This window comes from Panthera onca, chromosome E3 (assembly GCF_046562875.1).
Source record: "Panthera onca isolate mPanOnc1 chromosome E3, mPanOnc1 haplotype 2, whole genome shotgun sequence".
NCBI classification, from domain to species: Eukaryota; Metazoa; Chordata; class Mammalia; order Carnivora; family Felidae; genus Panthera; species Panthera onca.
This window is the reverse complement of record NC_138354.1, coordinates 29,058,746-29,082,094: the sequence shown is the minus strand read 5'-3', so window position 1 is coordinate 29,082,094 and position 23,349 is coordinate 29,058,746. Positions and strand designations below refer to the sequence as shown.

Genomic DNA, 23,349 nt, shown 5'->3' with positions numbered 1-23,349 from the left:
GGGTGTAGACCAGCATCACCATTTCTGGTGGCAGGGTAATGTGCCTTTCTAGGGATATATCCCCCCAGAGGGGTAACTGGCAATGTCTGGAGACATTTTTGGTCATCACAACTAGGAATGGGGTAGGCTGCTATTAGCATTCAATGAGTAGAGGACAGGGATGCTTCCAAACATCCTGCACTGCTCAGGACAGCCCCGCACAACAAAGACTTATCTGGACTAAATGTCAATAGGGTGGAGGTTGAAAAACTCTGCTCTAAGGGATTTCTACTGTCTTGAGAATAAAATTCAGACTCTCTAGTACAGTCTGCAAGTCCCCAGCCTAGCTTTTCACCACTCCCCTTGGGACACTCTACTCCAGCCACAAGCATCTTCTTTTCGTTCCTGGAACATACCAAGCTTGTTCCTGCCACAGGACCTTTGTACTTGCTGTTTCCTAAGCGTGAATCGCTCTTCCCCAGATTTTCTGGTTGCTGACACCCTTTTCATTCAGGTCTCAGTTCAAATATCACCTCCCCTGTGAGATTTACCTTGACCAACTCATCTGCCCCTCTGGCCTCAACACTCAACCCTCCCCCTCCCAACCCAAGGAACTTTCTGTAAACAACTGTGGTGGTCTGGGAGGCCCTACCTGATCTGGCCTCTGAGGACCCAGCAGGATTTTTTGGTTCCCAAATTTGACTGTCTCTGTTGGAACTACTCAGCTCTGAGGTTGTAGGGATACAGCAGCCATAAAAATAGGCATAAAGAAATGTATGGGACTGAGTTCCAATAAGACTTCATTTACAAAAACAAAGGGCTGGTGGTTGTTTGCTGGCTCCTGGCCAGGACACTGCCTGATGCTCCATAAATATTTGTTGAGTGAGTTCGTGAAGGAAGACAAGGGCATGTTTTTCATCTAGGAGGAGAGAAGAGCCAATTAAGCGTTTTCAGGTAGTGTTAAATGCTAGCATGAAAATAAAGCAGGTGATGAGTTAGAGGGAGTGGGGTTACTCAGCGTAAGTTAATTAGGGAAAGCCTCTGGGAGGAGGTGACTTTTGAGCCCTGAGGGGAAGCAAGGGTCACTTGAAGATCTGGGGGAAGAAGGCTCCAGGCAGAGGGCTTAGCAGGAGTTGAAGGCAGGAGGTGGGAATGAGCTTGGCGTGTTCAAGAGACAGAAAGCCCTCCATGTGGCTGCTGAACAGGGACTGAGGACAAAGAGGTATAAGATGATGTTGGAGATGGCCAGGGGCTTGGTCACACGGGGCCTCGTAGGATTTTTTTTTTAACTGCTCTATTTTTGCTTCTTTTATTCTAATTTCTTTTATTGTGGCAAAATACACACAACAAAATACTTATTTATTTTTGAGAGAGAGACAGAGTGGGCGAGGGGCAGAAAGACAGGGAGACACAGAATCCGAAGCAGGCTCCAGGCTCTGAGCTGTCAGCACAGAGCCCAACGTGGGGCTGGAACTCACGAACTTGCAGATCATGACCTGAGCCACAATCGGATGCTCAAGCAGCTGAGCCACCCAGGTGACCCCAAGCATCTTAAGCGTTTTTTAAGGGGACGTTTCTGTGGCATTAAGCACGTCCACACTGTTGGGCAGATCTTACCACGTCCATCCCCAGCGTGCTCTCCTCTTGCAGAACTCCAAGTTCACATCCATTAAACACGACCTCCCCACTTCTCCCCTCCCCGCAGCCCCTGCCAACCACCATTCTACTCTTCATCCCCATGAATTTGAATACTCTGAGAACTCACACCATATCGGCCCTTCTTTGACTGCCTTATCTCATTTAGCACAGCATCTTCAAGGCTCAGAGTTTGTAGCCTGTGTCAAAATTTCTTTCGTTTTTAAGGCTGAGCCATTTTCCATCGTATGCAGAGGCCACATTTGCTTTATTCATCAGTGGGCAGACACTTGGATGGCTTCCATTGCTTGGCTCTCAGGAATAATGATGCTATCAACTTAGGGTGCAAATATCTGTTTGGGTCCCTGCGTTCAATTCTTGTGGGTGCCGACCCAGAAACGGAATTGCTGGATCGTATCTGGTCGGGTTGTGGACTAAGCATGGTGGGGAGGCCATTGCAGGTTCTGTGCGGGGGGGAGGGGGGGCGGTGTGTAGCTGCCTTGCTTTTAACAGGACCCCTCTGGCTGCTGATGGCAGTGGGAAGGGGCAGGCACAGGACACCAGGAAGGAGGCTGGTGTAGCAGTTCCCGAGAGCGACAGCAATGGCTGGTACCTTCCAGTGTGGCTGGGGAGGCCTCCGTGGAGCAAATGAGTAATTAAATGGTTGCAAATAGTGACAAGTACTGTAAAATAAACCGACAGGAACAGGGTGCTAGGATTCAGGGAGAACTAAAAAGGATCTCTTGGGCATTCTTGTCGGCTGGATTCACTGAATCACGTACTAGCAAAGGGGCTGGTGCTTGAAATCTCCATCCTGCATTTTCATCACCCTTTATTTTGTAGGCTGTCCATTGGGTGGGTTTGGCTCAGGGCCCAGAGCCTCTTGGTCTAGGGTGTTTCTTAATTGTACAAGGGCTGAAGATGGGGAGGAAGGGGACAGAGAAGAGAAGGGAAGGCCTTCGGGTCTGTGGCTGCAGGAGAAGCACGGGGAGGGCCTTGGCAGGTCAGATCAGGGCTGGGCCTTGTCTTTGCCACATCCCAGCTATGGGACCTTGACCATTACCTTGCCTGTTCCTGGAAAGTGGTATGCTCGTTATTTATTACTCATATTTAGCATTTATTCATTCTCTATTTAAAATTTCTGCATGAGGTGTAACTTTTCTTAAATTTTTTTTTTTCAACGTTTTTTATTTATTTTTGGGACAGAGAGAGACAGAGCATGAACGGGGGAGGGGCAGAGAGAGAGGGAGACACAGAATCTGAAACAGGCTCCAGGCTCCGAGCCATCAGCCCAGAGCCCGACGCGGGGCTCGAACTCACAGACCGCGAGATCGTGACCTGGCTGAAGTCGGACGCTTAACCGACTGCGCCACCCAGGCGCCCCAAGGTGTAACTTTTCTAGAGCAAAGTACAACCACCTTGAGTGTCCAGCTCAGCGAATTTTAAAATGTGTATATGTAAACCATGTAACTACCACCAAACCCAGTTACAGAACTTTACCAGCTACTGAGGAGTTTCTCTTGTATCCCTTCCTAATCAATACCCCCTTCACACGTAACCATTATTCTGACTCTAATCAAAATCTATTAGTTGTGGGGCGCCTGGGTGGCTCAGTCAGTTGCGTGTCTGACTTCGGCTTAGGCCATGATCTCACGGTTCGTGGGTTCGAGCCCCCCATCAGGCTTCCTGCCATCAGCACAGAGTCTGCTTCAGAGTCTCTGTCCCCCTCTCTCTCTGCCCCTCCCCTGCTCATGCTCTCTCAAAGATAAAAATAAACATTAAAAAAAAAAAAACATTTAAAATCTATTAGCGGTGACTGTGTTTGATCCTCCTATAAATGGTGTTGTGAACAAATGTACTCTTTTGTGCCTAGCCTTTTCTGCTCCTTCCTGCGTTTGGTGAGATTCCATTCTTTCTTTCTGTTATATGTGTTAGCAGTTTGATTCTTTTCTAATTTTTAAGATTTTTGAAGTTTATTTATTTATTTTGAGAAAGAGAGAAAGCCAGGGAAGGGCAGAGAGAGAGGGAGAGAGAGAGAGAATCAGGGAGAGAGAGTTCGGGGCTCGAACCCATGAACTGGGAGATCATGACCCCAGCTGAAATGAAGAGTCAGATGCTTAACCAACTGAGCCACCCAGGCACCCCAGCTGTCTGATTCTTTTTTTTTTTTTTTTTGGCTGTGTAGTGATCTATTGTGTGCGTAGGCCACAATTCATTCACCCTTTTGACTACGGATGGGCCACTCAGTGACATCTAGTTTTGGGCTTTTTGAACAAAGCTCTTATGAACATTTTTTATAGATGTTTTTCAGTGAACATAAGCACTCCCATCTCCCAGAAAGCAGTGGAGTTGCTGTGCCCCTGTGTAATCCTATGTTTAGCTTCAGCAGAAATTATCTAGCAGCTTTCCAAAGTGGTTGAACCAATGTCCATCCCCGCTAACAGAGGAGTTTTACTTCCGTATCTTTGCTGAAGCTTGGTATTTTCATTTCTGTCACTCAGATAAACTGTAATGACTGGGTTTGGGTTTGTTTTGTTTCTTGTTTTTTGGGTTTTTTTTTGCATTTCCCTGATGATGTTAAGAACCGTTTCATATGTTTGCTTAATCAACATTTGTTGAAAGAATTAATGAACAAAACGTTCGTACAAAAAAGGAAAATGTCCGTCTTGCCCCACTTGAAACCAACAGTGGCTCCCCATTGCTCTTAGGGCCAAGCTGAACCCCCCACCCCCACCCCCCGGTTGACCAAAAAGATCCTGCAAGCCTTCTGATCTGTCTTGCCCCAGATGGGTCCCATCTGCTTCACTCTCTGGATTCCTGCCACCCAGACCGTCTTCTAGTTCTACTGAGGGCCTGCTCTGTCCTGTTCCATGGCTTTTCCATAAGCTGTTTTCTGCAGCCTGGAACACAATCCAGGCCCAAGACCGGACTCATGGCTTGCATGTCGGTGCATAAACTCCTTCCCCCCAGAAGCCTGCCTTGACTTCCACTGCCAGCAGGCCGGGGCCCTCGTTGGCCCTCTTCCACTTTTTCTTCCCAGCTTCTACCAAAGCTGTAAATAGCCTTTGCTGTATGTGATTATTTAATTAACCTGCCCTCCTACCATAAAAAATACTTTAAAAAACCCCCAACACTTTGGGGGCACTCTGAGACTCAGTGAGTAGAGCATCTGACTCTTGATCTTGGGGTCATGAATTCGAGCCCCATGTTGGGTTTAAAGATAAAAAAATCAAACAACAACAACAAAAAACCCAACCCTAAGACTGCGAACTGCATAGGAACAGCAACTTTCTCTCGTTCCTAGCAAGCCCTGGCGTATAATAGATGCTCAATAAGTATTCGTTAGATGTATAAATCTCAAAGCAACCAGCCAAGGAGCATTATCACTTGAAAGAAATTATCCCTTAAAAACTCACCCTGAGGGGAGCCTCGGCCAATAAAAAAATCACAGAAACCAATCCTATCTCCCTAAGTCCTTGGCAGGGGTGGGGGTGGGGGGGATGTCTCACATTCAATCACCATTCCTGTTTTATTTGGTGCAGCTGGTGTGTGTGTGTGTGTGTGTGTGTGTGTGTGTGTGTGTGTGTGTGTGTGTGTGATGGAAACTATACATCAGGCAAAGGATTCAGGGGGAGAGAAGGAAGGAAAGGCATTGCTGGTGTCACAGTGAAAGCTTAGACACTCAGGCCCCAGTCCCAGCTCCTCTGTCACTAACTACATGTACATTAAACAGTGCTGAGGCAGTATGGCAAAATGGTCAGCGTTACGGATTCCTTCCTTCCCCGGTCTGCCTGAGTTCAAAGAGTGGTTTGTAGCCCTACTGTCTCCGTAATCCCTGACAAATCACTCTGCCTCTCTGGGGCTCAGTTTCCTCAACCACAAAATGGGGATCATGATAATAATACTAACTTCATGGGGTTGTTGTGAGCATTTAAGTTAATTCATGTTCATTGTTAAGAACATGCCTTTAGGAAGTCCCATGACTGTGAATGCCTGTTAATTATCACTACAGCTGGTTCCAGACTTAAATGATGGCTTGACTTACAATTTTTTGATTTCACGATGGGGTGAAAACTATATGCATTCTGTAGAAACTGGACTTGGAATTTTGAATTTGGATCTTGTCCCAGGCTAGCGATATGCCCTATGATACTTTCTCACCATGCAGCAAGCTGTAGCTCCCAGTTGGTCACATAATCAAGAGCAGTTAAAGTTGATTAACAACCATTCTGTTTTTCAGTTTCAGTACAATATTCAACAAATTACGGGACATATTCAACACTTTATTACAAAGTAGGCTTTGTGTTAGATCTGATTTTGCCCAGCTGTAGGCTAATGTATGTGTTCTTAGTACATTTAAGGTGGGCTAGGCTAAGCTGTGATATTCTGTACCTTAGATACACTAAATGCATTTTCTTTTTTTTTTTTTAATGTTTATTTAATTTTGAGAGAGAGAGAGAGAGAAAGAGAGAGAGAGTACAAGCAGGGGAGGGCCGAGAGAGGGAGACAGAGGATCCAAAGCGGGCTCTGCTCTGACAGCAGAGAGCCCAATGTGGGGCTCAAACTCATGAAGCCAAGATCATGAACCGAACATCATGACAAGAGCCAAAGTTGGGCACTTAACGGACTGAACCACCCAGGTGCCCCCTAAATGCATTTTCAACATAGGATATTTTCAACCTAACATGGGTTTGCCCCATGTAACCCCCACCTGAGTTGAGGAAGATATGTCTCCAGGCCTCAGTTTACCTCTAAGAGGATCAAAAACCTGGTTATTTGAGTGCTGCTAAAGATGATGGAGAAAATGGCAAGGTGCTTTCTACCTATGTGGGGGATGACAACGGTTTGGGATGGAGACTGGAGTCTTCCCACCATGACCCCTCTGGCGCAGATGGGTCATGGGTTCAGATCCCACTTGTGCCGTTGGCAGCTGTGTGACCTTGGGCAAGTCACTTCACCTCTCTGGGCCTCAGTTTCTCCATCTGTGAAGGGTAGACCAATGAGCGTATCCACCTCCTACTGTCTCTGTCCTCTGTATCAGCTCTGGACTCAGCTGGCGGGGCTGACCCGGCGACCCTGGAGAAGTCATTCAACCTCTGGGCTCCTAGTAAGGATCCAATGAGGATACAGCTAAGCCGTTTGGCACTGTCCTGGCTGGCGGAGGGCTCAGTACCTGTTTTCTCCTGGCGATACTATTACCGTTGCTGTCGCCGTCGCCACCGCGGGATTGGAAAACGGGTCGCAAGGTCCGGCCGCAGGGGTCCCCGCAGCTCCTGGAGGACACACACCCCCGCCCGGGTCCCGGCCGGGGTGGGCGCCGAGGGGCGCAGCGTAGCCCGCCGGCACCCCGCGGCTGGAGGCGAGCCGGGCGCAGGGGCGGGGCGGGGCGGGGCGCCGCATCCCCGTGACGCACCGGCCAACCAGGCGGCGCTGCGGCCCCGGGCCCGCTCCGCCGCCGCCTCCCGCCCTCTTGCCGCCGCCGCCGCCGCCAGCAGCAGCCGCCAGCAGCCGGGCCCGTCCGCCCGCCCGCCCGCCCGCCGCATGGCGCTCCGGGGCTTCTGCAGCGCCGATGGCTCCGACCCCTTCTGGGTACGTGCTCCGCGGCCGCCCGGGCAGCGTGGGGCCGCTGGGAGGGGGCGGCCGCCGGCTGGGAGGCCGGCCCGCGAGGGGAAGCGCCGGGCGGGCCGGGCCCGCAGCCCCCGCGGCCCCCCGCGGCCGCCCGGTGCCGCCTCGTCCGCTCCGCAGCCGGCCCGGGGGTCCCGCGCCGGGCGCCGCCGATGGGAGCGGGGCGGAGGGGCGGGGGGACCTGGGCAGCTCAGCTCCCGGGAACGGGGCAGGGGCTGTGCATGTGCCCGGCTCCGGGGCTTTAGGGGAAACGTTAGGGGCCAGAGCTTGGGGGACAGGGCTTCCTGCTTTGCGGTTGCCCCTGAATTAAAAATAACCTTCCGCGGGAGGGGACGCCAGGGATTGGGGTGGGGGGGAGGGCGGCGGCACAGGGGGTGGTTTCCCGGCTTAAGTTCTCCCATGTCTTTTGTGGATTGGGGTCCCCCCTTTCACCAAGAACGCCCCATTCCCAAAGGGCTGAGCTGGGAAGAGGCTCGGGCTGGAGCAAGGGATGTTTGCCCCTTCCCTGGTTGTGCTGCATCAACATTACGCTCCTGTGGTTACGTATTTTTGCCATCTTTTACTTTCTGTCTGCTTAATTACTATAGGGGGGTTTGGGGAAACGGGAAGGATATGGGAAGTTTGGGGAACAGCCAGGAAAGAAGGTAGGGCTGTCCCCCGCTGCCTCACCGGGCCCTTCTGTCAGGTTTGGGGTGCAGGGCCGTCCCACCTCTGTAATGTGAGGCTCCTGTCTGTGGGGATGCACGTGGCTTTTTCCCTGGCAAGTTTTCCTCTGCATGCTCAGTGCTGGCCTGGCTCTGGCTCCTGAGTTCCCTTTCTGTGGTTTAATCCCCACTGTCTTGGGCTTTAGCTTCCCTCTAATGCGATTTACCTCTTTGTTCCAGGAGGGCACGTCTGTGGCACACTCTCTTGATTATTGGGAAACACAGTAGGCGAACCTGGACAGGATAGTTTTGTTTTCCCTCTTTTGTCTTGGATTCAGGAGAGAGAAACAGCCTTGGCTCTTAGGAGCTGGTGATTAGCATCCAAAAATACCTCCTTGTTCTGTTTTGTGGCCCTTCCCTTGCCTGCTGCCTTTGTAGTGTTGAAAAAGTCATCCTTGAGGGCCCCAGGGGAAGGCTTTGTTTGGGGGGGGGGGTGTCGTTTGGTAGAACAATCAAATACACCTTAGTACATCTCCCAGATTTCAGGCTGATAGGATGAGAGATTGACTCTAGGGCTGGGAATCTGACAGATAACTTTTGCATTCGGGGTCTGGGGGACTGGAGGACAGAGCATTTGCAAAGTAGGACTCCGTTTGGAAAACCTGTGGAATCCCTGTTCCCTCTGCCAGGTGTAACAGCCGCAAGATTATTTTTGCAAGGATCCAGAGGGAGATCTGGTCTAGTGTTGCTGTGAATTTTGGAGTGCTTCCTTGTTTATTTTCTTATCTTAGATTACACAGGGGGAAAAAAAAATAGGTTGACTGGGAATCACATTTTGCATCAGGATGGACTTTATTAGTGACAACTGGCAGTTGATGGTTAATGAGGTTTTCCAAAGCAAAGTGTGTTTGGGGGTACTCTGTTTATTTAGCTTAAGAAGTTCATCCAGGAAAACCAATTGTGTCTTTTTTTTTTTTTTCCTCTTTCTCTTTGGACTTTTTGCTACAGAAATTACCACATGGTTGTTTTGCTTGGGGCAGGCAATGTATGGCCTTGGTTGCCAGACCCTCCCTTTTTCCGAGTCTTTGCCCTTGCAGACTTTCCTCTGTCCCTTCTTCTGGATTCCTGGATGCCCCAGTTTTGGGTGGGGGAGGGAGGGTTTGGAGCTTGGAAGCAGAGTTTCAAAGCTGGCCACTGCAGCGTGAGAACTTCTAGGTAGCTAGAGAAACCAAATGTAACAGAAAGCAGGTAGTTTCTGTGTTTAAAAAAAATTTTGTTTTTAATGTGTATTCATTTTTGAGAGAGAGGGAGAGCACACGCAAGTGAGCAGGGGAGGGGCAGAGAGAGATGGAGACACAGAATTGGAAGAGACTCCAGCCTCTGAGCTGTCAGCACAGAGCCCAATGTGGAGCCGGAACCCACAAGATGTGAGATCATGACCTGAGCCGGAGTCGGACGTTTCACCCACGGAGCCACCCAGGCACCCTACTTTCTGTGTTTTCTAGGGCAGCACACTCCAGACTGGGAGAGGGAAGCCACTTTACTTTTCTGTGCCTCAGTTTCCTCATCTGTAAAATGGGGGCAGGATCCAAAAAAGCCCCAATTCTTAGGGTTGTTTGAAAAGTAAATGAGATCATTTGTATAGGAGGCTCAGCCTGTGCCCCGATTAGAGTTCCTTCTTTCTGAAGGTGAAGTTGTATATTTCTAGTTGCTTGTCCTTCCTGTGGATTCTCATTTTCTTCAGCTGGGGAGGGGGCGGAGGGATGGGGCTGCTGCCTCCCCTTCCCCCCACCCCTTATACTTGGCTTCTCTGTGACCAAGGCCTTGTGTTTAGAAATTAAAGGGACTGGCCCACGTGAGACTCTTATCAGAGCTTTGTTCCTGGGCCACTGCCTGCCTCTGCCCTGTGAACTGAAAAGTCCAGAAGAACCAGAATGTGGAAATGGCCCACGGTGTGGGTTCCAGGGACTTAACCACCTTCACTTAGGCAAATGCTCTGGAGGGAGAGAAGAGGTGCTTCTTTACTCAGATAGGTGCTGGGTTTACCAGCACCAGCTTGTTTTTCCCATTAGTGCTGGTAAGAAGGGCTGTTTTGTGGCTGGTGTTTGTATGGTGGTTGGGAATAGGAGTCTCTCCTTGTGGGTAACTTAAAAAAATTTTTTAATAAAATTTAATAAATTTTATATAAATTTATAAATTTATATTTATATATATTATAAAAATTTATAAATTTTTATAAAATTTATAAAAATTTATTAAAACATTTATAAAAATATATATTTATAAATTTAATAAAATTTAATAAAATAAAAATATTTATTTATTTTTTGAGAGAGACACACACACACACACACACACTTGCAGAGTGCAAGTCGGGGAGGGGCAGAGAGAGAGGGAGAGACAGAATCCTAAGCAGGCTCCTGGCTCCGCACTGTCAGCACAGAGCCCGGTATGGGGCTTGAACCCATGAATTGTGAGATCATGACCTGAGCAGAAGTCAGACACTCAACTGACTGAGCCACCCAGCTGCCCCTCCTTGTGGATTAATTTTTAAAAAATATTTATTATGTTGCAGACCCAGCATAGAAAAATCGGAAAAATGTCAAAAAGTCGGAGAAACAAATTAGTAAGCAGTGCGCTGTGGTGCCTCAGAGCGAATGCCTGCGTCCCCGGGCTTCAAATCCTGGCTCTGCAGTTTCGGCGAGTGATTTCTCTGCGTGCCTCGGTTTCCCCGTGTGGGAAACGGGGGACAACGCAATACTAAGCAAAGACCGGTGGCCCAAGGATCAAATGAGCAAATCCTTGGCAGTTGCATAGGGTATTGCTGTTGAGTATACAGTTAGCGTCCAGTAATTGTCAGCGGTCCACACCAGCTGGAATTCTCTAGTTAGTTTTTGCTGCTGCACTTGCTGTCACTGAGAGTGGCTAATAGAAGTAGCAGGTCCGTGTTGCTGTTCATGGAGTCCTGCTCATACTTGGCCCCTGAGCTCCCGTTTGCCGTGGAGAACACACGAAATCCCTGACTATGTGAATAAGCAGCCAAGGGCTGGGAGAAAACGGAATATTTTAGAAGCCGTTAGAAATTTCTCTTGGGGTGACATCTGGCCTTGGAGTGAGTGTATTTATCTCTTATAGTTCCTCCTGGGTTCACAACAGTCTTTGAACAGCCAAATTGCACCCCTAACCTCCCCCCCCCCCCCCCCCGCCCCAAGTTTTCTGTAGGTTTTCAGACCAATCCCTTTGCCTTCCTCTACCTTCCTTTGGATTGTTAGAGCCGAAAGGGACCCTGGATGGTCCTCCCCTCACCCCATCCGTTCCTGCAGGAATTCAAAGCCCAGAATGGCGGCATGATGGGCCTGAGTTAAGAAGGCAAATGGCTCTGGGAGGAGAAAGGAGGAACCTTTGAGGGGACAGGGCAGGGCAAGAGCCGATTCGGGGTTCCTGGGCCTTCCCCCAGCTGGACCGGGTCTGTTTGTGATACTCTTGGAGGTGCGTCACCTTTTGAATGTGGTGGGGGATTCAACTTTTAGGAGTAGGTATCGCCCCGCCCCGGGAGATGTCTTGTGGGTGGGTATCTCCAACCTGACGTGTCCCAAACGAGACTTCGGACCCTCCCCATCTCAGTTACCGTCAGCCCCGTCCTCGGAGGCCCAGGCCCCAAACCCGCAGCACCCTTGACCGTCGCCTTCCCTCCCTTGCCACGCCTCCGCTGTTGCCGCTTGCTTCAGAATGTTTCCAAATCTGCCAGCTTCTCACAGCCGGCCACCACCCCCACCTCATTTGGCCCGAGCCACCGTTGCTCAGCTCACTCCAGGAGTTGAACATTCCCCCCTCACCGCTCTCCCTGCTTCGGTCCTTGACCCCCTACGGTCTAGTCTCACCTCAGCAGCTAGCAGGGTCCTGTTTAAGACGCAGGTCAGGTCTTGTCCCTCTTGTGCATGAAACCCTGCAGTGGCTCCCCACCTCCCTCAGGTAGAAGTGAAAAGGTTTAGACCTACAGGAGTCAGCAGAAGCTGGCCCCATCACCTCTCTGACCTCGTCACCTACTACTTTCTGTCTCGTTTTGCTCCTGCCACAGTGGTTTCTAGCCTGCCTCAGGGCCTTTGCACTTGTTTCCTTGCCTGGAATGTTCCTTTACCTTCAAATGTTTGGTCACATGTCACCTCAGGCAGCTTTTCTCTAACTCCCTGCCACTTCCTTGTGCCTCCAGTCCTTCTCTGCACTCTGTCCTGTACACGTCCCCACACCCCCTTGCACTAATCTAATACATCAGATATTTTACTTACTTTGTTTATTTTCTGTAAACTCCCACAAACAGGTCAACTCCACAGGGGCAGGTTTTTGTTTTTTGTGGGTTTTTTTTTTTTTGGCCTGTGTTTATCTCCACGGTACAATGGTGCCTGGGATATAGTAGGAGCCCAGTAAATATTTGTGAAAGGAATAAATGACACGAAGACTGGAATGGTTCTTGAGCTGGGTTGCAGCGTCTTCCCAGACATCTCTTAGGACAGAATAGTCACTCACCTGTCTGGATTGGATACCCACGGAGACCAAGCCCTCTAGCTTCCACCAATGATGGCATAGACTCTACCTTGCAAGGGTCAGCACTGAGTCTTGCCCCTCCCTCTTGTCCCAGGACTCAGCGCCTCAAACATAAGTAGGCTCAGTCAGCATTTAAATATGAGCGGGCACCTTGGTGGCTCAGTCGGTTCAGCATCAAGCTACGATCTAACGGTTCTCGAGTTCGAGCCCTGTATCGGGCTCTCTGCTGTCCGCACAGAGCCTGCGTTGGATCCTCTGTCCCTTTCGTACTCTTCTCTTACCCCATTTGCTCACATGCACTCGCTCTCTTGCAAAAGTAAACATTAAAAATAAATAAGAGTGTCTGAGGTACGGGTTTCAAACAGGGGATCAGATCTAGTCCACCAGTGTGCTGCTTTGGCCTTATTTTAATTGTGGATTACTTGTAATCGCTACTGTTTACTGATTGAAAGAGTTCACGGAAAAATGTGGATTCTTGACTTCTGACAAATCAGGAGATCTGATAAACGGGAAGGGGGGGAGGGTGCATTTGTACATGGTAGTGGTCACTGGGGGCGGTGGGGAGAGGGCAGGCTCCCCTCCCTGGAACAGACCTCTGCTGGCCCCCGTTTGCTGCAAGCCCTCCTCCTCCTTGAGCCCAGCGTCCGTCCCCAGCTGTTTTTCATTGTGTTTCCTCACCCTGTCTGTTTCCTTCACTGAGACAACTCACCTGGCACCGGTAGCCTTGAAGCCCAAGCTCTTGGTGAAATGCCTGGGGTCCATCTGATTGGTTATTTAATGGTGCAGAGACCCCTGGCTTTATCAAGGTCATGTCTGCTGGAGGGGGGCGGATAAACTCATTGCCATTGATGCCCGAGGCATTTGAAACCAGCCTCTCGTGTCGTATGTTGGCTCTAGATTCTCATGGTGGGATAAGGTCTAGCTGTTATTATCATATTTTAATGGTTAGTAAACCTCTAGCCCATCAAAACTTGTCTGAACATTTTGCAAAGAGAAAGTGCTAATAAAAGGATTTGGAAGAATGACAAGGACTCGAACATCCTGAGGCAGGTGTTTCCCCCAGCCTGGCGTGGAAACTGGGACAGCGTCTCCCGATGGCGGTAGTGAACCTGTACTTAGCTCTGGAGGGCTGGGGGTTGACGGGGACCCTTTGAGGAAGCCGGTTTGGAGAGGTAGAGGCACAGCACGGTTTCTCAGCCTGAGCACTTTGACATTTGGGGCCAGATAATCCTCTGCTGTGAGGGCTCCCCTGTGCACTGCGGGATGTCCAGCGGTCTCCTTGGTGTCTACCTCCCCGTGTTGTGACAGCACCTTCCCCTCCAGACGCTGCCACATGTCCCTTTGGTGGTGAAGTCACACAGCCATTGGCTGAGGAATCTGGAGAATAAATTGGGGGCAAGCCTTGCCCTCGCCCTTGCGTTTTCCCCAGAGATTTTAGGCTGTTGTACGCCTCATGTAATTGGCTTATAGGGGTTGCCTTGGAGAAGCTTAATGAGACGTTAAGAAGGTTCACCTCCAATTACGCGACGAAGGAGGTTGCAGCCTTTTCCGTGCCGTTTGCCTGTTTCCACTGAGGGCTCTGCTTTTCCACAGGAATCCTTTCCCTTCTGGTCCTAGTGTGTGTGATGGTGCAGTCCCAGGGCGAAAACACCTCTCTGTCGAGGTTGGCTTTGAAGCTTTGCTCCCTCTTTTTAAACTGCCTCGGGATAGATGGGCAGTCACCAAGTTGAGGCTCCACTTAAGTATCCCTTTAGCTTAATTGTGGGATTCATGTCCTGGGGGAGGTTGCCAAGTCCTGGAAAATGGGTCTAGATGACTGGGGAGGTAGTAATTGAGGTTTTATGGGGCTTTTCCCTTCCTTTGAGAATCTCTGTTTACCTTTTATTGATTTACCTTTTATTGGCCTCGTAGGTGGCTACTTGATTGGAGATGCCCTCCTCTTTGCAGAGCATTTATGAAAGTTTTCCTGGTATGCAGAGCTTGAGAGTGGTCTTTTAAAACACTGGATTTGATTTCTGTTTTTTTTTTTTTTTTCTTTCAGTGTTTTGTTTTTGAGATAGAAAGAAAATGAATGAGTGGGGGAGGGGTAGAGAGAGCGAGGGAGAGACAGAATCCAAAGCAGGCTCCAGGCCCTGAGCTGTCAGCACAGAGCCTGACTTGGGGCTCGAACCCAGAAACCGTGAGATCATGACCTGAGCCGAAGTTGGACGCTTAACCGACTGAGCCCCCAGGGTGTCCCAACCCTGGATTTCATCTCTTGTTCCTCCTACAACTGTTCATCGATTTAGTCTTGTTAACTGAACATCTGTGTGCCTGCGGCCCTGTTGTGGGGAGGGCGCTCGAAGTGCAGCCACAAACAAAAGAGATGAGGTGCATATGCTCACGGAGCTTACACTAGGAATGACCACAATAATTCTGGGGCGTGGTAAGTGCCACAAGGACATAAACCAGAGGACCTGGCATGGCGTGCGAGCTGTGATAGAGGGATACCCAGGGACAGCCTTGCAGAGGAGGTAACATTTGACCTGTGATCTGAACGGCAAAGCTGGCCATGAAAGGACTAGGAGGAGGAAGTATTAGGTAACAAGAACTCCAAGTGCAAAGACCCTGGGGTGCCTGGAGTGGTCAGAGTATTGCAGAGTTTAACTCCACAGAACTACAGAGCCCATCTCATAAAACTCTTGGCCGCAGCATTCTGCAAAAAGGCATAAAGCACCAATAAAATGGCTTGGGCTAATAATTAGGGCCTGAAAATTCCAAAGAGGAAGCTTGGCGAGGAAACAGCAATACTTGCAGAGGCATGGGCCTCTGATCCATTTAGGTGGGAACGAGTCTCAGGTTTTTATAGTGAAATTCAGTGTATACTTTTTATGAGTCTCCTGTTTCCGAAGCACAGTTGAAAACCCTTCAGGGTCAGACCGAGTTGGGATTCCCCACTCCCAGCTGCCCTTGATTCTCTTCCAAAGGCGTTTCCTGACCAGTTAAGATGACTGTCTTTAAATTGCTAAGAAACTCTTATTCTTTTTCCTTTATTTATTTTTTTTTTCAGTTTTATTTCTAAGTAATTTCTGCACCCGCCATGGGGCTGGAACTCACAACCCTGAGATCAAGAGTTGCATGCTTTTCCACCTGAGGCAGCTAGGCGCCCCAAGGAAAACTCTTTTAAAACTAGATGTTCAATTGATCTGGCTGATAGCGTGAAGATCTTGGGTGGTAACTGTTTTGATTGTGCTATTATTTTTAAAAATGTGAATAGTCTCTACAGCAGGAAAGCAGATGTTTAGTTCTTCCCCCTCCTTCTTTGGTGGCCATTGATGATAGAGTTTCTTGGGAGTCCTAGAAAAAATGCCAAGCATACGCAAATATGTATGAAAGGGTGAGGGTGTATGGATATCTTTTGTTCCTCCCTAGGTGGGTTTGTATTCTAACTAATGTTCCGTATTTTGCTCCCTTCACTTAAAAGCCAAAATTGGGGCGCCTGGGTGGCTCAGTCAGTTAAGTGTGACTCCTGATTTCAGCTCAGGTCGTGATCTCACATACGTGAGAGCGAGCCCTGCATGGGGCTCTGTGTTGACCACAAGGACCCTGCTTGGGATTCTCTCTCTCCCTGTCTTTCTCAAAATAAATTAAATAACGATTAAAAAAAAAAATAGCAGTGGGGCGCCTGGGTGGCTCAGTCGGTTGAGCGGCCGGCTTCGGCTCAGGTCATGATCTCACGGTCTGTGAGTTCGAGCCCCGTGTCGGGCTCTGTGCTGACAGCTTAGAGCCTGGAGCCTGTTTCAGATTCTGTGTCTCCCTCTCTCTGACCCTCCCCCGTTCATGCTCTGTCTCTCTCTCTCTCTCAAAAATAAATTAAAAACGTTGAAAAAAAAATTTTTTTAAAAGAATTGGAACTGTAGAATCTGCTTTATTACCAGCAAAAATGTAAAACAGCCAAGAATAGTTACTACCTAATTGAATCGTTTTGAAAGGCCAAAGGAGGGGCGCCTGGGTGGCTCGGTCGGTTAAGCGTCCGACTTCGGCTAAGGGCATGATCTCACGGTCCGTGGGTTCGAGCCCCGTGTCGGGCTCTGTGCTGACAGCTTAGAGCCTGGAGCCTGTTTCAGATTCTGTGTCTCCCTCTCTCTGACCCTCCCCCGTTCATGCTCTGTCTCTCTCTGTCTCAAAAATAAATAAACGTTAAAAAAAATTAAAAAAAAAATAGCAGTGTCAATTTTTTTTTCCACATTAAGTCCCTGCAGATGGAAAGAAAAAGGAAATATCACTTCTTTACAAGCCATACATTTTTCCGTCACATGACTGTGCCATGTACTCACCTCCGCCCCACCTTTGTCTCTGTGGGTCTTCGTTCCAGAATTTTGGCATGATAAACAGTCCTGCCTGGAGCATTCCCCGGGCACTCATCTTTGCATGCGAGTAGATGTAAATGACTCAGCAGAATAAGTTCCTCCCTGAGGAATGGCTGGGACGAGGGGACCTGCGCTTTGAAAATTTGATAGTTCTGATCGCCTAGTGGCCGCTGTGCACTCATGGACCCACCACCCAGCAGCATTTATTAAGCACCCGTCGTGTTGCCGGCCTGATGAGGCGGGGAAGCAAGCTGGACCTTGACCAGGTTCACGTTGCTTCCCTCCTACAGGAGAGGGTTTTTGTCCAGCTGCGTTAAACCGTACATTCTAAGGAGTTCTGTCTGGAGAGTGCTTGGTTTTGCTCCCATTAAAGAAATATATATGGTTGAATTTTAAAATTCTTTGCCTTCTCTGTCATTTCAAAAGTGCATTTATGTCAACAGTTGAACGACATGTAAAGTTTGAGAATCCCATCATGCTGATGCAACTCGATTTAATTTTTTACACGTAAGCTTTCTGGTTTCGTCCGTTGCGTGAATTATAAGTGCGACACTTTTTGTTACAACGCAGTCATCATAGGGATTTTTATTTTATTGTTTATTTAAAAGATTTTTTCAGGTGGGCTCCATGCCCAACGTGGGGCGTAAGCTCACGACCCTGAGATCAAGAGTCACATGTACTACTCAACCACCCAGACGCCTCACTCTGCTTTTTAATTCCACTTAACATGATACATGTCAATACATAGAATTTATATAATACTCTTTACGTATTACATAATATATTTTTAAAATATTATTTTTGAGAGAATGTGTGCAGGTGCAGGAGCTGGGGAGGCGCGGGGGGTGGGCAGGAGAGAATCTCAGGCAGGTTCCACGTTGTGTGTGTAGAGCGCGATGTGGGACTTGAACCCACAAACAGATCATGACCTGAGCCAAAGTCAGACACTTAACTGACTGAGCTACCCAGGCACCCCTAACATAATGATATTTAATATAATATATAATATTCATAATTATTTAATATTCCAACTTGCAGATTTGTTATAATTAACTCAGTCACTTCCCTATCAGTAACCACTGCTTGCATGATTTTCCATTTTTCTTTCCTGTGAACAGTGCTCCAGTAAGCATCCTTGTACATGGGTCGGAATTCTGTAAAATTTTTAATTTTTTTTTTTAACATTTATTCATTTTTGAGACAGAGACAGAGCATGAATGGGGGAAGGTCAGAGAGAGAGGGAGACACAGAATCTGAAACAGGCTCCAGGCTCTGAGCTGTCAGCACAGAGCCCGGCGCGGGGCTCGAACTCACAGACTGCGAGATCATGACCTGAGCCGAAGTCGGACGCCCAACCGACTGAGCCACCCAGGTGCCCCCTGTAAAATTTTTAAAATAGGTATCAGCTGGTTATTTTCCAGAAAGGAAAATGTAGCAAGTCCATTGCCACTGACGGTGAATGAGAATTCCCCTTTCTTTGCATCATCCCAAGCACTGGGCGTAAACAAGTTTGTTAGTGTGATGGGTTAAAAAATGCCTTATTGGTGTTTGCATTTCCCTTTAGGTTAGAAGCTGAGCATCCAGCAATATATTTCCCAGTGATAGGCGTGTTCTTTTCCATGAGTGTGTTTTTCGTCTTTTTCCTGTTGATTTGCGGGAGCTCTTGATATATTGGGAGTTTGCCCCTTAGTCAGGTGAGCCACAGGTATTTTCCCACAGGCCACTGTTTGTTTACTGGTGGGTTACCATCTGATTCTCATCCAGGTTTGTGTGCAGTTTCCAAGGTCGCATGTGGCCAGTGCGTATTATTATCAGTCTTATGTTTTTCATTTACTGTTGTCAGGATTTTCCCACGGTCCTGTGTAACTTTTTAAATTATACAACGTGGAAGCAGTTGTTCCTTGTATTGGTGAACTATAATTTATATAATTACTACCTGTGGTTTGACATTTAGATTGCTGTCTCTCTCTCTCTCTCTCTCTCTTTTTTTTTTTTCTTTTAAAGAAAACATTGTAACAGTGTCTCGTGGATTGTGCCTGTTGACTTTTAGAACATATTCTCAGGGGTGGAGTGAGTATCTTAGAACATTTGAAAAGATTTCACTGTAGCTAGAGACTTTTTTTTAAATGTTTATTTCTTTATTTTGAGAGAGAGGGAGAAAGTACGTACAGGCAGGGGAGGGGCAGAGACAGAGGGAGAGAGAATCTCAAGCAGGCTCTGCGACTGTCAGCACGGAGCCTGGTGTGGGACTCAGTGTCACAAACTGTGAGATCATGACCTGAGCTGAGATGAAGAGACGCTTAACTGACTGAGCCACCCAGGTGCCCCTAGAGCCTTGTTTTTTAAAAGGGGTTGAGGGGCGCCTGGGTGGCTCGGTCGGTTAAGCGTCCGACTTCAGCTCAGGTCATGATCTCACGGTCCGGGAGTTTGAGCCCCGCGTCAGGCTCTGTGCTGACAGCTCAGAGCCCGGAGCCTGTTTCGGATTCTGTGTCTCCCTCTCTCTCTGCCCCTTCCCTGTTCATGCTCTGTCTCTGTCTCAAAAATAAATAAACGTTAAAAAAAAAAAAAATTAAAAAAAATAAATAAATAAAAGGGGTTGAGTTAATTTGCCATTCTAGCAGGGTCTAACCATCCCCATTATTGTTTTTATTACTATGGGCAGATGATAGGTACGCATAAGTGACCGTGTCTTCTCTGGTCCCTCCAGTCAACCTGATAGACTGGAGGCCAGTGGCCCAGGCAGAATTTGGAGCTGCTGATGCTAGGAAGGTGACTAAGCAATTTGGTTGGTAATCAACTAAATAAATAACTAAATAACTTGGTTAGATTATCTAGGAGCCCTTTGATAAGCCATCTTCCTCAAGATCATTAAGTAACTAAGTCAAGGTCAAGGAAAAAAGACACAAGGTAGATGATCAGCCCTGAGTCAGAGCCTCTTTCTTTTCAAAGGGGGTACTGGGCGGGGAGGGACGAGCATTGGCGGCTGAAGGCATGGGGCTGCTTCGGACAAGAAAGTGCAGTTCCAGAGAAAGCGAGGGAAGAACATGGGTGGGGTCAGGAGGCCAGATTCAGGAGCCTGAGTTTGAAAATCCGTCCTGCCACTGCCCAGCATGTGACAGTTCCTTAACTTCTGGGAGCCTCAGTTTCCCCAGCTGTAAAGTGGGAATCGCGATCACGTTGCCTATCTGACACCGTTGTGAGGAGGAGGTGCCGTGTACAGAGCGCTTAGCAGAGGGCGAGCAGACACCAGCTGTGGTTGTGGAGGAGGCGGCTGGACGATAGGGGACAGCGGTAGACCGTGGAGGGCAGTGGAGGGGGGATTTCGGGTGTGGTGATTCTCTTCTGGTTGATCATCTCCTTGTGGCCTCCGGCCCCACACAGGCCTTGGCAGAGTTGCAACAGAGCCCAGCCTGACCCCAGGGATTCAGACACCTGCCCCCAGCGTCTGAGACAATTCAAGTTAATTGGCCCAGTTGTTACAGGGTGTCTGGGGGGCAGGGTGGGTTCCCAGGTCCGGGAGAGGCAAGCCGAGGTGTCGCGTATCAGCTAATGTGTGGGGAAATTCATTTTTCCCATGGTTTTCTCTATAGGTTAGGAGTCAGAAGATGTGCTTGAGTATTTAAATCACTGATGAACAAGGGAAGGCAGGTTGAGATGACTGAGTGCAGCTGACATTCACATACTTGGACAGTTCCAGGTTTTCTGCAAACATGGCAGTGATTGGATTATTTAAAGGGACTTTTTCTTTTCCTCTCTTCTTGGTCTGATATTATAAGAGATACAGTATAAAATGAAACAGTTCAGAGACGAGTACAGTCAAAAGAAAATCTTCCATAACTGCACTCTCTGGAGATAATCTCATATTGGTAGATTGGCGTTTTAACTTTCAGATCAGTCTGTTTTCTCCACGGATGCTAAACATACATAGTATCTTTTGAACACAAGGAAGCGGGGGAGGGGGGGGGCACCTGGGTGGCTCAGTTCATCAAGCATCCAACTTCAGCTCAAGTCATGATCTCATGGTTCTTGGATTCGAGCCCTGCGTCAGGCTCTGTGCTGACAGCTGGAAGCCTGGAGCCTGCTTCGGATTCTCTCCCCCTCTCCTGCTCGTGCTCTGTCTCTCTCTCTCTCTCAAAATAAATAAAATTAAAAAATAAAAAAGGATGATCTGTAAAAACACATTCTTTTTTGTTTTCATTCACTAGTACATCTTGGATGTGACCCATTTTTAATGAGCATATTTTACTCGATGAAATGCCATCATGAACCTAATTAAGTAATTTGCCAGTAATTGTTGCCTCTTGAGGCAGTTGGTCCTGGCGTTGTTTTTTAGCCTCTCTACCGGGAGCTCCTGGGGAAAATGCAAAGCCAGCCTTGAGTGGGTGGGTGTTGGAGGGGCACGTCTTGGACCCTCTTAGGCACCCCGTGCAGGAGACGGAACCTCTGAAGTTCAGTGTTTTTGGGGCTGGACTCTCACCCCTGGCCTGGCCCCATTGAGTCGACGGTCTCTGAGGGTTTCCTGGATGTCCTTGCCCTGGGCTTGGCCGCTTCTTGGTGCAAGGTGGATGGGGAAAGTGAGCATTTGGTTTTTCAGTCTTTTAGTGGGAGAAGGGAGTTGGGAGAGGCAGTAAGTAAGCCCACCAGTAGCGTCTGCCCTGTGCTTAATGACTTCTTTCCTTTAAACTAATTCATTTTTTTTAAGCCAAATAAATTCATCCTAAATTCAAGCTGCCTATATTTTATTATACATGTGAAGTCACAGGGTGGCCATGGTCGCATATTTACCAAATGGCTCTTAACTAGGTCATTACTCATAGGAAAGAGTAGGGTGTTCTGCAAACTGCCTACACCCGCAGTTCTTGCCTCCTGGTGATTTTACCCCATGAGGGACATTTATCAACATCTGGAAACATTTTTGGTTGTTCTAACTGGAGGGAGGGCATCTGGCATCTAGTGGGTAGACACTGCTGATGTTATACGATGTACAGGGAAGGCCCTCCTCTCCTTATAACAAAGAACCATCGGGGCCCAGATGTCACTAGTGTTGGGGTTGAGAAGCCCTCGCCTTGGCTCAGTCCACATGCTGCCAGCTTTTGGGTACAGCAGCGGTTTGCTAGTCTCCTAACTCTGTGCAGTGCTTCTTCTGGGTGACTGGGGACTGTGACAGTTTCTAGTTGTAGCCTGCTAGTGATTTTCAGGTCTGTGCCCACACCTAATGTCGGATCTCCAATAAAAATAGCGGTGCTGTAGTTTACCTGTGGATGGGAATTCAGGATACTATTGCCTAACACCCCCTCCCAGCACCTTACAGAAATTGGGGAGAAGGGGGTGCCCGGGTGGTTCCGTCGGTTGAGCATCCAACTTAGGCTCAGGTCATGATCTCGCGGTCCGTGAGTTCAAGCCCCGCATCAGGCTCTGTGCTGGCAGCTCGGAGCCTGGAACCTGCTTCAGATTCTGTGTCTCCCTCTCTGAGCAGGGGAGGCCCTGCTCATGCTCCGTCTCTCTCTCTCTCTCTCTCTCTCTCTCTCTTTCTCTCTCTCTCAAAAGCAAATAATTTAAAAAAAAAGAAACTGGGGAGAAGGGAGCCTGTGGACCCTGAGGTGCTTGAAATTATAACCGTTTCGCCAGGCAAATCCTACTCGAGTGCCGTGTTTCGGGAAGAATACTCTGCTTGCAAGAGGATTTCTCTTATGGGGCCTGTTGGTGACCATGCCCCATTGGAAAGGGCTGTGGTTTGTCAGATTGGTTTTACTGCCTCCCCTCTGCCCGGGTTTGGCACAGACAGCCTGGCCTGGGGAAGGAACTGGAGACAGGCAGGCAGCTGGCAGGTGGGCATGGTCGGATCAGCGGTTGGCAGCTTTGCCCCAGCTGGCCCGGCTGGGTAGCTCGACAATAACGCCCCCTCCGTGAGAGTTAATGGCGTTGTTGTGGAGCAGTAGTGAGGTGGTGGGGCCGGGCTGACTGCCTGCTCTCCCTTAGGGTGCACTTGGCCAAGCAGTAAGGGCGTTTTTCATTTTTCCTCCTCCTCCTCCTCCTCCTCCTCCTCCTCCTCCTCCTCCTCCTTCTTCTTCTTTTTAATATTTATTTCTTTTTGAGAGACAGAGTCAGACAGAGCATGAGTGACAGGGAGGACACAGAATCCAAAGCAGGGTCTAGCCTCTGAGCTGTCAGCACAGAGCCCGACACGGGGCTTGAACTCCGGGATCGTGAGATCATGACCCAAGCCGAAGTTGGACACTAAACAGACTGAGCCACCCAGGCACCCCCATTTTTCCTTCTTTATTTCTCGGAACTTAGGGAGAAGCCTCTTGCCATCCCTAAAGATGAGTTAGATTAGAAAAGGGTCCGGGCTGCGCCACATGTCATCGAATCCAAAAGATCGGCAGCGGTGACGAGGATCCCCATTTCAGAGATGCCTTGCTGTGAAGACACGGCCGGCAGAGGTTGAAGGGGGCACCGAGCGTTAGAAACGGGTATCACAGTAAAGTGTGAAGAAATCTGGGTTTTACTTTATTATTTAAAAAAAAAATTTTTTTTATGTTTTATTTTTGGGAGTGTGTAAACGGGGGAGGAGT

The 23,349-nt window shown here is 48.7% G+C and overlaps 1 protein-coding gene across 2 annotated transcripts in view; it reads left to right on the top strand.

Moving 5' to 3' along the window:
• The first annotated feature begins 6,998 nt into the window (after nucleotides 1-6,998).
• Nucleotides 6,999-23,349, top strand: part of ABCC1 (ATP binding cassette subfamily C member 1 (ABCC1 blood group)) — a 141,858-nt gene continuing 125,507 nt past the window's right edge. For both annotated transcript variants that reach the window (XM_078440284.2, XM_078440283.2), the window contains exon 1: nucleotides 6,999-7,203. In XM_078440284.2, the coding sequence (XP_078296410.2) occupies nucleotides 7,156-7,203 (48 nt within the window). In that variant the 5' untranslated portion in view covers nucleotides 6,999-7,155. The remainder of the gene's footprint in view (nucleotides 7,204-23,349) is intronic.